At 35.0% G+C, this 13,824-nt stretch overlaps 1 protein-coding gene across 5 annotated transcripts in view; it reads left to right on the forward strand.

Moving 5' to 3' along the window:
* SCAF8 (SR-related CTD associated factor 8) overlaps positions 1-13,824 on the forward strand; it is a 93,421-nt gene that overhangs the window by 20,580 nt on the left and 59,017 nt on the right. For 3 of the 5 annotated variants that reach the window (XM_082758320.1, XM_082758321.1, XM_082758319.1), the window contains exons 2-7: positions 2,514-2,597; positions 3,551-3,595; positions 5,583-5,744; positions 6,200-6,356; positions 7,987-8,117; positions 11,539-11,715. In XM_082758320.1, the coding sequence (XP_082614446.1) occupies positions 2,514-2,597; positions 3,551-3,595; positions 5,583-5,744; positions 6,200-6,356; positions 7,987-8,117; positions 11,539-11,715 (756 nt within the window). Of the gene's footprint in view, positions 1-2,513; positions 2,598-3,550; positions 3,596-5,582; positions 5,745-6,199; positions 6,357-7,986; positions 8,118-11,538; positions 11,716-11,897; positions 11,957-13,824 lie in introns of those variants that run through there. The other 2 variants (XM_082758322.1, XM_082758323.1) reach the window with 2 other exon arrangements.

The raw sequence follows: 13,824 nt of genomic DNA on the forward strand, positions 1-13,824 counted from the left end.
AGTTTCATAGCGCTCTTGATGCTTTGAACTACCCCAGCCATCCATTCACCCATTCACCCACCCACCCATCCACCTTTTTTTTTTTTTTTTCCTGAGGATTTCAAAGCTGATGGACAGGTCAGTGTGGTCCTAGCACGTGGATGTGAGTCAGTGGCTCTGCCTCCTTGTAGCTGTGTGTCTGTGGTAGGGAGCTACAATTCCTATCTTCTGTTGGTCAGTATTTGGATTGGCAAGGCGGCTTCCTGAATCTAGGCTGGTTTCATTCTCGCTCACATATCTGAATGGCTTTTGCTAGTATTTTGAGTTTTGGGAATGCTGACTAGGAATGCATGAACTAAGGCACACTGCGATAAAGTAAGCAAAATGTTTCTGGCACTCTAGTGGCCCCAGAAATAGTTTAGCTGTAGTTGTGTATCATCCAGCTAAGCCACTGTGTAGGACCAAATGACCTGCAGTCTGGTAAATCACCTCTGAGCAACTGAAAATTAGCTGAAAGCTGAACACTGAACTGTAAGAAAAAGAAGAAACCAATTGGTTCAAAACCAATCTTGATTCTCTGCCTTTTGTCCCTTTTCCCAATACCTGCTGAGAACATTTACATATTTGAATTCTAGAAGGCTATTGCTTTATTTATTTATTTATTTATTTATTTATTTTATTTATTTGAGAAGCACATAAGTAATTCAGAATATTTTGCAACAACAAGTAGGGTTAGTTGAAAACAACCTGTTTTAATAGTTGTTGAAAAAGTGGATGTCTAGCTGTGAACTAGTTTTTCACAGTTTTAATTGAAATTCTTTCAGGCTAAAAAAACTTGCACTTATGCAAGGGCAACCGATTTTTTTTCCAATTTGTCTTTTGACAGCTTTGCAAAGTTTTAGCTAAAGCTGTTTTTGACAGGAAAGGACAGAAAAGCATCTCATGTTTGCAGTGAGAACAAATCCTTCTCTCTTGAGAACTTCCTGTTAACTTCAGAGCAATAAAATATTGTAAGCAGCTTGGGGAGCATGACCTATATTTACAATTGTCTAATCCTTTCCACTGTATGATCCTGTTTACTCTTAAATTTTACTTTGTGAAATGCAAACCATTCTGAATTATGTTTTCTCAGCTAGCTATTTGCTTAAGATTGAATGAATCTTAGGAAACTAAAGAAATAAATACATTGTATTGCTCAGGGTGTGTAGTAGGAGAGGAGGGTGATCTTTCGACTTTTTTTTCATGCATGATTTTATGCAATAAACTCCAATTCTTTTTGCCTTTAAAAAGAAAATAAAGATGTTTGTATGGGCAGCCATTCCCATTATTAGGGCTCTGTTTCCAAGCCAGCGTGCTTCTAAATGTACATGTTTTAAACAAAAATACAGGGTAAGCTAAGTCAAGAACATCCTTAAACTTGTTAGACGTTTTGTGTCTGGTCTTGTGTATGAATGCAGCAAATACTGGATAGTACTGTGTTTGTTCACATCTAGGTTTGAAGGAGTAAAGAGCAGCATTTTTATTTTATTTTTCAAAGCCATATGTTGTGAATAATCATTGGTTTTCACAGCAAGTAAAGAGCCTTGGATGATGGATTTCTGACTCAGTGTGAAGGATGGAGTTGCTTCCAATTACCACCTATCAGTCATAGCTGTGAAGTTAGTTCATATACAGTTCCCAGTATGTAGCAAATTTCTGATGAATATGTGTCACGCTGGATTGCTTCTGGCAGGAGATGTATGTACAAGTAAAAAGTTATTACTGCATCTTTGGAGTGTGGGGGGGGGAGGAGTTCCAAAACACAACTTGTATATTGTCTGTCTTCTGGCTTTTAGATATTACGAAGTTACAAATCTGTGTTGAAATTGAGAACTCAGATGGACTTTTTTTTAAGGATTTGTAGTACTTTGGATATGTTACTTCTTTTTGTTAAGTCAGTAAATGAAGGAAGTCTATGCTTTTTGCGAATGTGCTGGTTTAAGTGGCAAAAGTGGTACATGTTTGTTTTCATTGGGCTGGAAGTTTTTGTTAAGATAAACAAGATTGGTTTCAGTAGGCAAGTGATGATGAATATAAACATATTTGGTTAAGCATCTGTTCTGCTTCCATCAAGTGTGTGTACATATATATACGTGTGTGTATATATATATATATATATATATATTATTATTATTTTCCCTAGAAAGGGAAGCTTGATGAGAGCTGTCATGTTTGCATATCCCATGCATTTCCTTTGTAATGTCACCTGTGGGTGTCTGCTGTATGTAGTGCTAATAAGACCAGGTATACAGTGACCATTGCAAAGAAAAACCTGTTATCTTATAAGCATTTTGGTTGTTACGTTATATTTAATTGGGCCTTTTTATTTCTTCTTAAATGGGGGATGCCTTTGCTTCTGTAATGTACGCTTAAAATGAGATGAAAATCAGAAGTGCTATTTCATAGTGGTAAAAATACTGTATTTTTTTTACTTTCTGCAATTCCAGAATATATTTCTGATCACTTTTTTCTGCTTTGTTTTTTGTTTTTTGCAGTTGTACTCGCTAAATGATTACAAGCCACCCATTTCTAAAGCTAAAATGACACAGATCACCAAGGCAGCAATCAAGGCGATAAAGGTAAGGACTTGGCTAACTTCTTTTAATTCCCTTTTTATTTCTCATCTCACAATTCTGTAGCATTCCTTTTCAGATGTGTTGTTCATAGATTTTATTTTTGATGTTGCTTGGATATAAGTCATTCGTAAGCTTTAGCAGTAGGACACTTAACTAAAGACTTATCTCTCCACAAATTAAAACTAATTGCCAAACAGCAACAAAGCAACAGAAAACAGTACTGAAAAACAATGGAGGAAAGAAGTATGTTATTAGTGTTAAGCATTAAAACAGATAGACATTAAGTGAAAGTTTGAGAAGTGAAAAAGAGGATAAGATAAAAGCAAAAAAATACATGAATTTGGTCCCTTGCTGCATTTGGTCCCTCACTGTATTTGTGAGAGATGTATTTCAGCGTATCTTATGAGGTACTGGAACAGTGTAGCTCAGGCTTCCACATTTATCATCTCAGTATCATGGTTTAATTTTTTAGAGCGTTTACTGAGATGATGTAGAACTATTGAGATGATATGCAAGATGATTAAAAAAACACAACAACACATACCATAGGAGAACTGTAACATCCACTAAATATTTTTCCTTTATATTCATGTTTTTAGGTTATTAAAGCAAATATACATGTATGTAAAATAAGTGAGATACAGAAAAATGCTATCCTTGGCAATGTTGCACTAATGTCTTCAGACATGCAGTGAAATAATAGTATTTTTTTCATGAAGGAATTACATTCTTACTATATAAGAAAATGTCATTTAGAAAAAGAACAAGTGAGATTAACTTTTCCTTATGCTGTTAAATCTTCTAAGGAAAACAGCATATTCAGCTGTAGGTATTGGATTGCTGGTTAATCAACCAAAGTTCGTAATTGTAGCTTTACTGTCCATATTGCAAGACTTGAACAAGTGTATGCATCTTAAGATTTTCTCCTCTATTGAAATACTAACTTTATTTTCCAGTTCTACAAGCATGTTGTACAGAGTGTTGAGAAATTCATTCAAAAGGTAAGTCAGTAACAGGTATTTCATGTTAGCACAGAGAAAAGCTTCCTCAATTAGCATTATACAGATTACTCAAGACCATCATGTTTTATGTATACATTTTTATCACAGAACAGTGTATTTCAGTTTTCAATTGCATTCTGTTTCTGATAGTAATCAGTAGGTGGTCATAACCCATGATGCAGAAAGACAAATACTGTGTGGGTTCTGCTTTAGAATTACTTCTGTAGGTATATTCATTTAATGTTAAAAGAGGCTGTCAATTAAATGAGCAGCTGACAGCAAAAGAATTGAAAGTGAGTGACAGTTACTTTTGCTTTTCTGCCAGGTTTTCCCATAGATTTTAAAGTTGAAGGTGACCTTTCATTCTCATCTTTTGTGGAGTGTGAGACGTAGCATTTCAGTTGGTAGTTCCTGCAAATTAAAACAAACAAACAAATATGGCTAGACTGGAATTAATTTGGGGGAAGATGCATTAATTATTTAAAAATTCTACATAACAAAGAGTTTTATGGTACTTTGCTTTCTTGCAACAGTTCATTATTGTTGGGTAAAACTACATTTTACCTGTAGTTGGAAATGTATGGATTCCAATTTGTAAGTTTTAAGTCATAAAAAAAGAGGAAAATTATCATTGAGTGTTAGTGAATTTCTTTGTATCTGATGTACAGTGTTTGTTTAGAACCTCTCAGATTCTCTCTGATTAATAACTGAGGTGTAAAGATAATTTGTAATACTTTGTCTGTATTACCCGGTGGGGATAACTAAAGAACAACATTCCAGTCAGCCCCATTTAATATCTTTTTATTAATGACCTCAAAGATGCTAGAAATAGTACACAGAGGAGGAAGTTATGCTCACTGGGGAAGGAGAAATAATAAAAAGAATGTCTCAAGATAAATAAAAAATATTAAAGGTGAAAGAATGGAGAAAAAGAACTAATACACTTAAAATTATGAACTGAAGCATATACAAAACGCTTGAGAGAAAACTAGGAGGAGATGATACTGAAAGGCTGTATTAGAGGTGATGGATGACTTTACAGTGTTAAATAGTATGTTTATAGATTATCTGGACTAGACAGGGAAACAGTGTACTTCCTCATGTATTCTTTCTCATCTTTTCCATGATTTTTTGTGTGATAAGTGTGTACGACAATATTCATGAACTAATTTCATGTCATAGTGTAGTCTAGTGATGATTTCATTGTATTTCTGTGCCACTTCTCATTGTATCATAAAACTGATTGCACCTGTCTGGTGCAATTACTTTGCAACTAAAAGACCAAAATTTTGCCTTTGTTAAGTAAAATTGCCTAAATAATTTGCAGTGTAGTTAGAACATGTTTTATGTATACCTTGCTGTTTGTAAATTATGCAAGTTTTTCACTGTTTTAAAGTAAGTATCAGTGGGATATTCTCAACCTATAAATGTCTGCTAAAATATCTTCTTGTTCTGGCAGGGGGAATTTATACCATACACTATGTAGAATGACGTAAAATAAAGTAAACAAGTGTTAACTTTAATGTTGATTTTAATCTCCAAGAAAGAAAAAAAATATATTGACTTATATTCACTTACATTCAGCTAATCCCAATGAACTATTAAGAATTTGTTCATGATTTATGCTGCTCTACCTGTCTTAAAATAGGTGTGCATTTAAAAGTGATATGTGGTTCATGTGCTAATTTTTAAGAGATAGATTCAAAAAAGTTAGGTTTTTGGTGGTAATAAATGAAATTCAAACCATATAAGTATTTATAGAATACATACAGCTGTGCCCAACTGATCATTAAGACTTAACTGTCTCTGAGAAAGTTTCATGCTTCATCACAATCTATTAAATAGCAAACATTTTGGTAATACTTGGACCCATTTCTGTGATTCTGTGATTCATTTAAAAATAGGGCAAGCTGTTCATGTTTAGTCTGCCATTAATGGTTTGTGTTACTTTTCACATATGCTTGTTTTGAATTATCATTCTTTGCAGTGTAAACCAGAATACAAGGTGCCTGGCCTATATGTCATTGACTCCATTGTGAGACAGTCCCGGCATCAGTTTGGGCAAGAGAAGGATGTATTTGCTCCAAGATTCAGCAATAACATTATCAGTACTTTCCAGAATCTGTATCGTTGTCCTGGGGATGACAAGGTAAGCCACTTTCATATTTTTTTTTCTAATAAAAGCAATCTTTAGTATGTTATCCATAAAGAATAAAGATTTTGATCTCACTTTTTGCTTACTACAGTGGATCTATTTATAAACTGCTCCTTACGCATTTTTATGTATTTCTTTAATTTTGCTTGCCTGAGTGTAGGGATGGGGGAAGATGCGTGCAATTAGATTAATTAATCTTTCCAAATTAATTAGTCTTTACTAATTACTATTTGTGATGTTGAGACACCCTCTGTATGTCAGCCCCGGGTTCATGGGTTAGATATCTTTGATGTGATGCAGTATAACTGTTTTTATGGTTCTTACTGTTTTGTCAACCTAAAGGTGCTTCAATCTGAATAGATTGGTGTTGCTAGTTAAGGCTTCCATAATTCATAATAACAAGAAAAAATATCATGACAGAGGTCTTTTGTTATCCTCTTTCATTTTAGAGTAAAATTGTTAGAGTGCTAAACTTATGGCAGAAGAATAATGTGTTCAAGAGTGAAATTATTCAGCCTCTCTTGGATATGGCAGCAGGAATTCCTCCTCCAGTTGTGACTCCCGTCTTGCCCAGCACTACAGCTGCGATGAGCAACAATACACCAGGTAAGCAAAGACAGGTTAGAATCAAATAAATCACATGGTATCAGAACCCTTGTGTCACCTCTTGTACCTTAGCTGTTAACATGCTGAAAAAACTTACTGTTTTCCTTTAGATAAATCAAATGAATTCCAGAAAGAAATGTGTTATAGTCAGCATCCAGATTAGAGATATAGCAAAAACAGAACATAGCCTATTGTGTTTACTTTCTAACTATACACAACTGAAAATATTTATAATATAACAGTGTGGTTAGATCTAGTTTTGCACTTGAAAATGCAAACAAAACAGAAGTTCGCTGTCAGAGTTGAAAACCCATCACATTACTTAATGCAGTGTTTGTTAATTAGTGGTGCCACGATTGAGAGCAATGAAAGAGAACTCATCTGTATCTTTTTGCTATCCCTACAATTGAACTTGATGGACAATGTCAGACAGTGGTCTTTTGCTGGTCAACAGGCAATGATTTTAAGAAAAAAAACCTGCATTGGTACTATAATCTGCATCTTGTGACATACTTTCTTCTCCGTCTAGTTTGGTGTTAGTGACTCATAAATCATTCATTGAAGATTGGGATGCATGGGAAATTTTATATGTAAAGATTATTTTTTAGCATATATGAACCTGGTTTTATTACTCACTTTTTGCTGATCCCATGCTGAAAGCAATGTAGATAAATCCATCTTACTTTCTGCTGACATTTGTAAATATGTAGTTCCTGCTTAAGGACTTAGTGCATCTTCTACCTCAGTATTTTTTATTTTCATTAGTTTGATTACTTTAAGTTATTGAAATAACAGTTTTACTCTAACGCTTTTTGGAATTTTGATACAAAATGTCTTTTTAAACAGCAATCTGGTAGTTTTTATTTGGCATTCATCAGCATATCTCTACTTCCGAACAAAAAGCAAAGGTATTTGCAGGGATGGAGGATTATTCTGATCATTATGACGTGAATCTAATGATCAGATTGCTGATTTAGTTTCAGCTCTTTGTGAAAATAATGTTAGGAGCAAAAAGAAGATAAAAAAAGATTTTGAAAAATCTTAATGAATCCTGTTACTGCAGGTTGAAATTTTAGTAGAATCCTCAAGACTTTTGCTAAGCATAAAGTGGCAGCCCAGTAAGTTTGGAACTAATTTATGTTTCTGAGTAGATTGCTATCAATTATCATTTGATATATATTGTTCCCACTCAATGGTTTAGATTACTGTGTGAAACCTATTTAGGTTTCATGACATTCCCCATGTGTATTTCTTGTTAGTAGTCTCACAGGTCAATAGCAAAAAGATCTGTGCAAAACACTTACACAGAGTAATACTACTACTTCAGAAATGTTGACATGAGTACGTTTTATTTCTGTATGCTCCATGTATGTGTCAGAAAAATAGTTCTTGTTGATGTTAATAAGTGCTTTCTCAGTATTTAGTAACTGGTTTTGATGTCCGAGGAAGATTAGCGTGTCTTTATAATTTGATTTCTTGCAATCCAGAAATGATTGCTGCAGAAAATAAACAGGAATGCTCATATCAGTTTTATCATTTCTGTTAAAGCAGCTTTTATTTTCCTCCCCTAACACCATTTCTAAGCTGGTATAATAAAATATTTTGGCATGCTGTGTTCTCTCTCTTTTAGGAACACCTGTGACTCCAGTTACTCCAGCCAATGTGGTGCAGAGTTTACCCGATCCTTGGGTATCTCAGATTGCTAATACAGATACGCTTGCTGCTGTAGCACAGATTTTACAGAGTCCCCAAGGCCAACAGGTGAATATTTTATAGGTGGTTACACTATTTGATTCTGTGTCTTTAAGGAATACTAAAAGGAATACTGCTTTCACGGATATCTGGTAGGTTTTTGTCCAGTATTTATGTTAACTATCCCACGAGGGTTGTTAGTGACAAGTAAGTTCCAGGTAAATTAAATTTCTTATTACCTCTGTAACCAACCCTGTTTGTTCCCTAAAAGAATCCTAGAATGTGATTTCAGATAAGATGGGCTATAATACATACAATTTCTTCTCTACTTAGTATTGCAGTTGACTAAATAAAGAGCAACACTGAGATTTTATGAATAGAGGTGTAAAATATAATGCCATTTAGCATATTTCTCTGCTGGATTCCCCCAAGAAGCTAAAAATTGCGCAGAATTATATAGTGGAAATGTTCTCATTCTGGAAGTGTGAGTCGATTCTCTTCTATATCTTTCAGTCAGCTAAATAGTTGTTTTTTTTATTTTGCAGTGTTTGAACATAAGATCTTGGTTTAGAAGTGACTGATTTTGTGTTCAATTTCTAAATGGTGAACTCAGTAAAGTGGCTTGATGTGCAGCATGTATTGAACTGCTTGTCCTTATAAAGCCTGAAGTCATATAAATTGAGCATTCCCAGTCAGCTCTGTGTAAAAAAACAGATCATCGTTTTTCAGTTTGTTAGATCTCTGGCACCAGCCTAAATGTAGAATAATGATTTTTGTTTGGTCTGTAGTTATTAGTTGAGGACTAAGGTGTTTTACCTGATGGGGTACTTAAAAAAAAAAAAAAAGTCCCTGGTTTACGAGTAAGGAACAGTCACCAGTGAGATTTTACAAAGCATTAATGCTGACAATAACAACTTATTTACTTAATGAGGTGGCTTTACAGTGTTCAGCTGAGCGGAGCCATGTGTAATTGTACCAAGTAAGAGGGAGTATTTGTCGGATCACATTCTTGGGGTACATAAAAAGCAGAGCAGAATGAGTTTGTGGGATACTTTGTGAAGTGTGGAGGAAGGATAGTGGCATAGTTCTTAAGGGAGGGATGTGAAGTGAGAAAGTCAGTTTAAAGATTATTACTTAGAGAACATTCAAAAAAAAAAAAAAAAAAGGAAGAAGCAGAAAGATTTTAAATAATAAGAAGAAAATGAGAAAGAAATTAAGAGTTCTGAACCCAGTGGGTCACAAAGAAATAGCATTTGGATATCTATCCCAAAATAGTAATATGAAGAGAATGGATTCTGGGAGGGGGGGTAGGGGGGGAGATGGACACAAAGTGTGGAGAAAGACTGGGTATACAAACTTATCCATACAAATCTCTAGGACTAGTAGATGAACTGCAACATTTGCTTCCATCCTCTGTCCTTTTTTTTTTTTTTTTAACCTGTTCTCCAAGTCACTTCCCCCATTCCCCAAAGTCCTTGATTTAATCCTGAGATTGTGTTTAATGGGTGAGAATGCATGCAGCTAAAATAAAGAGTCTGGATGTAGGAGAGGACAGAAGTAAGAAAGATGTGACCAACAAGAATGTGAAAACAGCTAGAATGGTGACCACCCAGGATTTTCCCACTCTAGGGCTTCCATCTCCACTTCTTCAGTTTGATTCCTTCCTACTCAAAGCAGTGTACAAGATGAGCAGCCACTTTTGAATATCTTTTCTGGATCAGCCAAGAGGGAATTGGGAAGCTCTTCAGTTTTGCATATTGCAGTAATTAGTGAAAACTTGTGGCGAGGTAAAACGATAACTGAAGCATTTCTGGAGGCTTTGCTGTATGAGGAGTCTGTATTTAAAGAACAGGAAGAGTTATATCACATTATCAGAAGGTAACTTTAAAACAATCTGAAAAGAAGATTGTGTATTTTTGATGCATTGTGGTAATGAAGATTGTCTTAACCAGCTTACAAATTTTCTAGTGAACCCTAGTAAAAAGAAAGAGATTGAAGCCTTAGTGTGGAACCCCATAAGGAGGTGGAATGTGAACTTAAAGATAACTGGGCACTTAAGTCATCAAAGTTTGAAACACCTGGATTTGTTCAACCTTTTCCAGAAATAACAAAAAATAAGGCTGTAAGGGATTCATGGAAAATCAAAGAACTGCTTCCACTAATACTGAGGTACTTTAGGAGGGCTTCTTTCCACAGAGATAGTACCTTTTCCTTTTGCATTAAGATAAATTTGTACAATTTTATAGAAGTATCTCTGCTCAACAGATGAACAGACCCACACATGGAAAAGTTAACCTTTCATTTCCTCAGCAGAACAGCTCCTTAAATAATAATAATAAATAATAATAATAATAAAACCATAAGTAGTAAGTTGGGGTAAGAAAATCATGATACACCAAACAATTCAATGGTACATTTGTTCTAAAAAAAATTTAATTTTTCTTTATTTTTCCTCCTCTAAATTTGAGGGAGTTGACTCATAGGGTATCCTGATATACTTTGATCAAATGTTTTAGGTCCGTTCTGAGCCGTTCACTACACTTCTGAAAGTTCCTTCTCTGATGATCTATAGTATTCATTCCAGTATAATCCAAGACCTCTCCTGATTTGCAGAATGGGGTTGTTAATAAAAATAAATAATTTAACATCTGCGTTTTGACACTGCCCATAATAATCATTATATATTTTTTTTAAATAAGAGAAGTAGGTACAGCCCTTTGCTGTACTATGCTTTGCCATAGTGGATGGAGGAGTTTTGGTTGTTACAAGACATCTGTTGCCCTAGAGCCACTGCTTCTGGTTCGACATTGCATCTCATTAACTGTCACACTTTATCCTAGGCTAGGACTATACATAATGCAGAATCTGTGCCAGTGCAGGAAGTCAAGTTATATTCCCAATTCTTCATTAAATTGCTTTTTATGATTTGGTTGACATAACATGGTAGTTGTATTCTGTATGTGCAAACCTGAGTTTCAGCATGAGATTTTCCTCACGACTTACCCAGAGACCCTAGCAGAAATTCTTAACGTAGGCAAGTTACACCAGTTTAAGGTAGAGCTTGCAAAAGTGCAGTTATTTCCACTACACAAATGTTATTACAACATACAGATTTTCCTAATATAGGTGGGCCCTTAGGAAGCTGGAGTAGGCTAACAGATTTTTTTCAGGTCAGAAGGAATCAAACTGGAGAAACAGAAGAGGGTGAACCCTAGAAAGCAGGAAATCCTGAGTGGTGACTGGTCATCATGCAACCTGTCAGAGCAAGTTAGGAGGAAGAAGCATCTGAATGTCTTATCAGCCACAGAAAACAAATTAGCCAGTAAGTGGGAACATAATTTGCCATAAATGAAAACAGATTAAGATGAAAAAATAGTCAGAGGTTAGATGATACTGTGTTCATGAGGGTTTTTTTCCTAGCTGGAAGGGAAAAAGAGTTACTTTTTAACATTTTTCAGTTTTAATGCAGTTGTTATCTTTTCTCTTTTAGCTTCAGCAGTTGATACAGACGCTGCAGATACAGCAGCAGAAACCTCAGCCTTCACTACTTCAAGCCCTGGATGCTGGTCTTGTTGTTCAGTTACAGGCCCTAACCGCACAACTTACAGCTGCAGCTGCTGCTGCCAACACACTTACTCCACTGGAACAAAGTGTCTCTTTTAATAAGGTAGCAGTAGATTATTATAAGTTAAAATACATGTATTTATTGTATAATATATCTAAGTAAAAGTTGTGATGTAGTTATGTGGTGTTCTTCACCTTTTATTAACGCGGTGAAGAGAACTGAGCGTGTCTTGTATTCTCCCCTTCCTTTGTTTATGGTCTAAAGTATGAAATGATTTCTTACAGGGTAATGAAAGAAAAACACGCAGAAATTTATATAGCCTGTTTTCCCAGAAGAGTAAAAGGTGATTGGACTTGTAATTTTCTTAAAATGTAAATGCCAAGAAACCTTCCGTTCATACCCACCAAGTGATAGTAAGTGAAGAGATAAGTTTGATTATAGTTAAAGCTAGTCAAAGGACAATTTATAAAGGATGTCAAAATGTAATAACAAACAAAATCTGTAAGTAAAGAAACTTTGCGTGTGCTGCAGCATATGTGTCTATCAAATATAAATAAATAAAAATACAGAATGGAAGAATTTAAGAATAAAGCTAATATAGTAGAATGCCAGGTAGCAATAACTATGCTGGCAATTAGAATAGGAAGCAGCTCATGACTATATAATCTCCATAGGATTGTCCTGAAGTGAATAAATAATAAGAATAAGGAAGCCAGAAAATCAAAACAGTGGTATTTTTTCCTAATGCTCATAATCTCTTTTTCAGATAGTTAGCTGCCTAAAACTTTTCAAGTATTGAGTCTAAAGTTTTAGGACAGTTTATCTTAAATGTCTAAAATTTTTTCAGGTAAATGAAAAATTTTTTCAGGTTATTATTCTGAAATAATAATGAGTAAGACACACCTCTAAAACTGAACCAAGAAAAAAAAAACACTCCTGTAGTCATAGAATCATAGAATGGCTTGGGTTGGAAGGGACCTTAAAGATCATCTAGTTCCAGTCCCTCTGCCACAGGCAGGTACATTTCCCTCCAGACCAGACTGCTCAAAGCACAGTCCAATCTGGCCTTGGAATGCTGTATTGTAACTGGAGTTATCAGCTGGAGTGATCACAGGGAATGAATGAATCAGTAATGGGGACCACCTTAATATTTCAATACAAAAAGTAATTAATAATAGAGCATTGTATTGTATCTTTATTCCATGCTCTTTGATTCCAGCATTTATGTGGATAAGTGTACTGCTGTTGTGACTGGCAGGTATGACAGTCTTGAACGTGGTCGGGTTAACTGGAGCAAATTGAAGGAATTGGCATTTTGATGAGGTGTGCATACACCTTACGAGAGTTTGGCCTGGCACTCATCAGTTAGTTTATGCCAGTAATATTATGCAGGTTGAAAGTTGTCAGCAGGGTGAATGTATGCGATTGTGATTTCTGGGACTTCTGATGCTAATTGTTGTAGAATGCCACTCTTGTGCAAGAATTCAATGTGATAATTTACAGGCTTTCAGTGGGTATGTGTGTGTGTATATATACATGTATATATATAGAGAGAGAGAACTGAGCTGTTCTTGTAAGCTGGGGAAGAGCTGTGTTTATAGTGTGGTCTGTATCTCAGTTCTGCATTATTCAAGTAGTGTTAGGTTATAATAAATCTCAAGTTCCTCATTCTGTGTTGTATAGCATCTCTTTGTATGTTTTATTAGTCCATTGAAGCTTTGCAGATACAGCATGTACTTTTAGAATGTTCCCTCTTTATATATAAACCTGGCATTATCATACCTATTTTCCCTTTTTTCCTGAGGTTTGAGGATTTCTGAATCTGGGTATTATAGCAGAGTATGTATTAATAGATATGTATTAATGGCCAATGTTATTTTTGCAATTAGAAATTTTTGGAATAGCTATTCTTCTTGCCTTTTTTTTTCAATGGTTTCTCAGCACTGATACCACTTGCAACCCAAATCCCACTTCTCAGTAGCTGAAGACCATGAGTCATAATGATGTAATTCTATTTGCTGGACTCTTTCCTTCCATTTCATCACATAATTAATGGTATCATTTTTCTACTATACATGACGGCCTTAAGTGTTAAAAAGGCAATATTTACTTATACAGGAAGCATCTACATCAGTGTTTTGGTCTGAATCAGGAACATTCTTTTGAATTGAAACTTTTGTTATTTTACATGTACATGTTTGGTTCATGTTG

This window comes from Aythya marila (assembly GCF_965140915.1).
Source record: "Aythya marila genome assembly, chromosome: 3".
Taxonomy (NCBI): Eukaryota; Metazoa; Chordata; class Aves; order Anseriformes; family Anatidae; genus Aythya; species Aythya marila.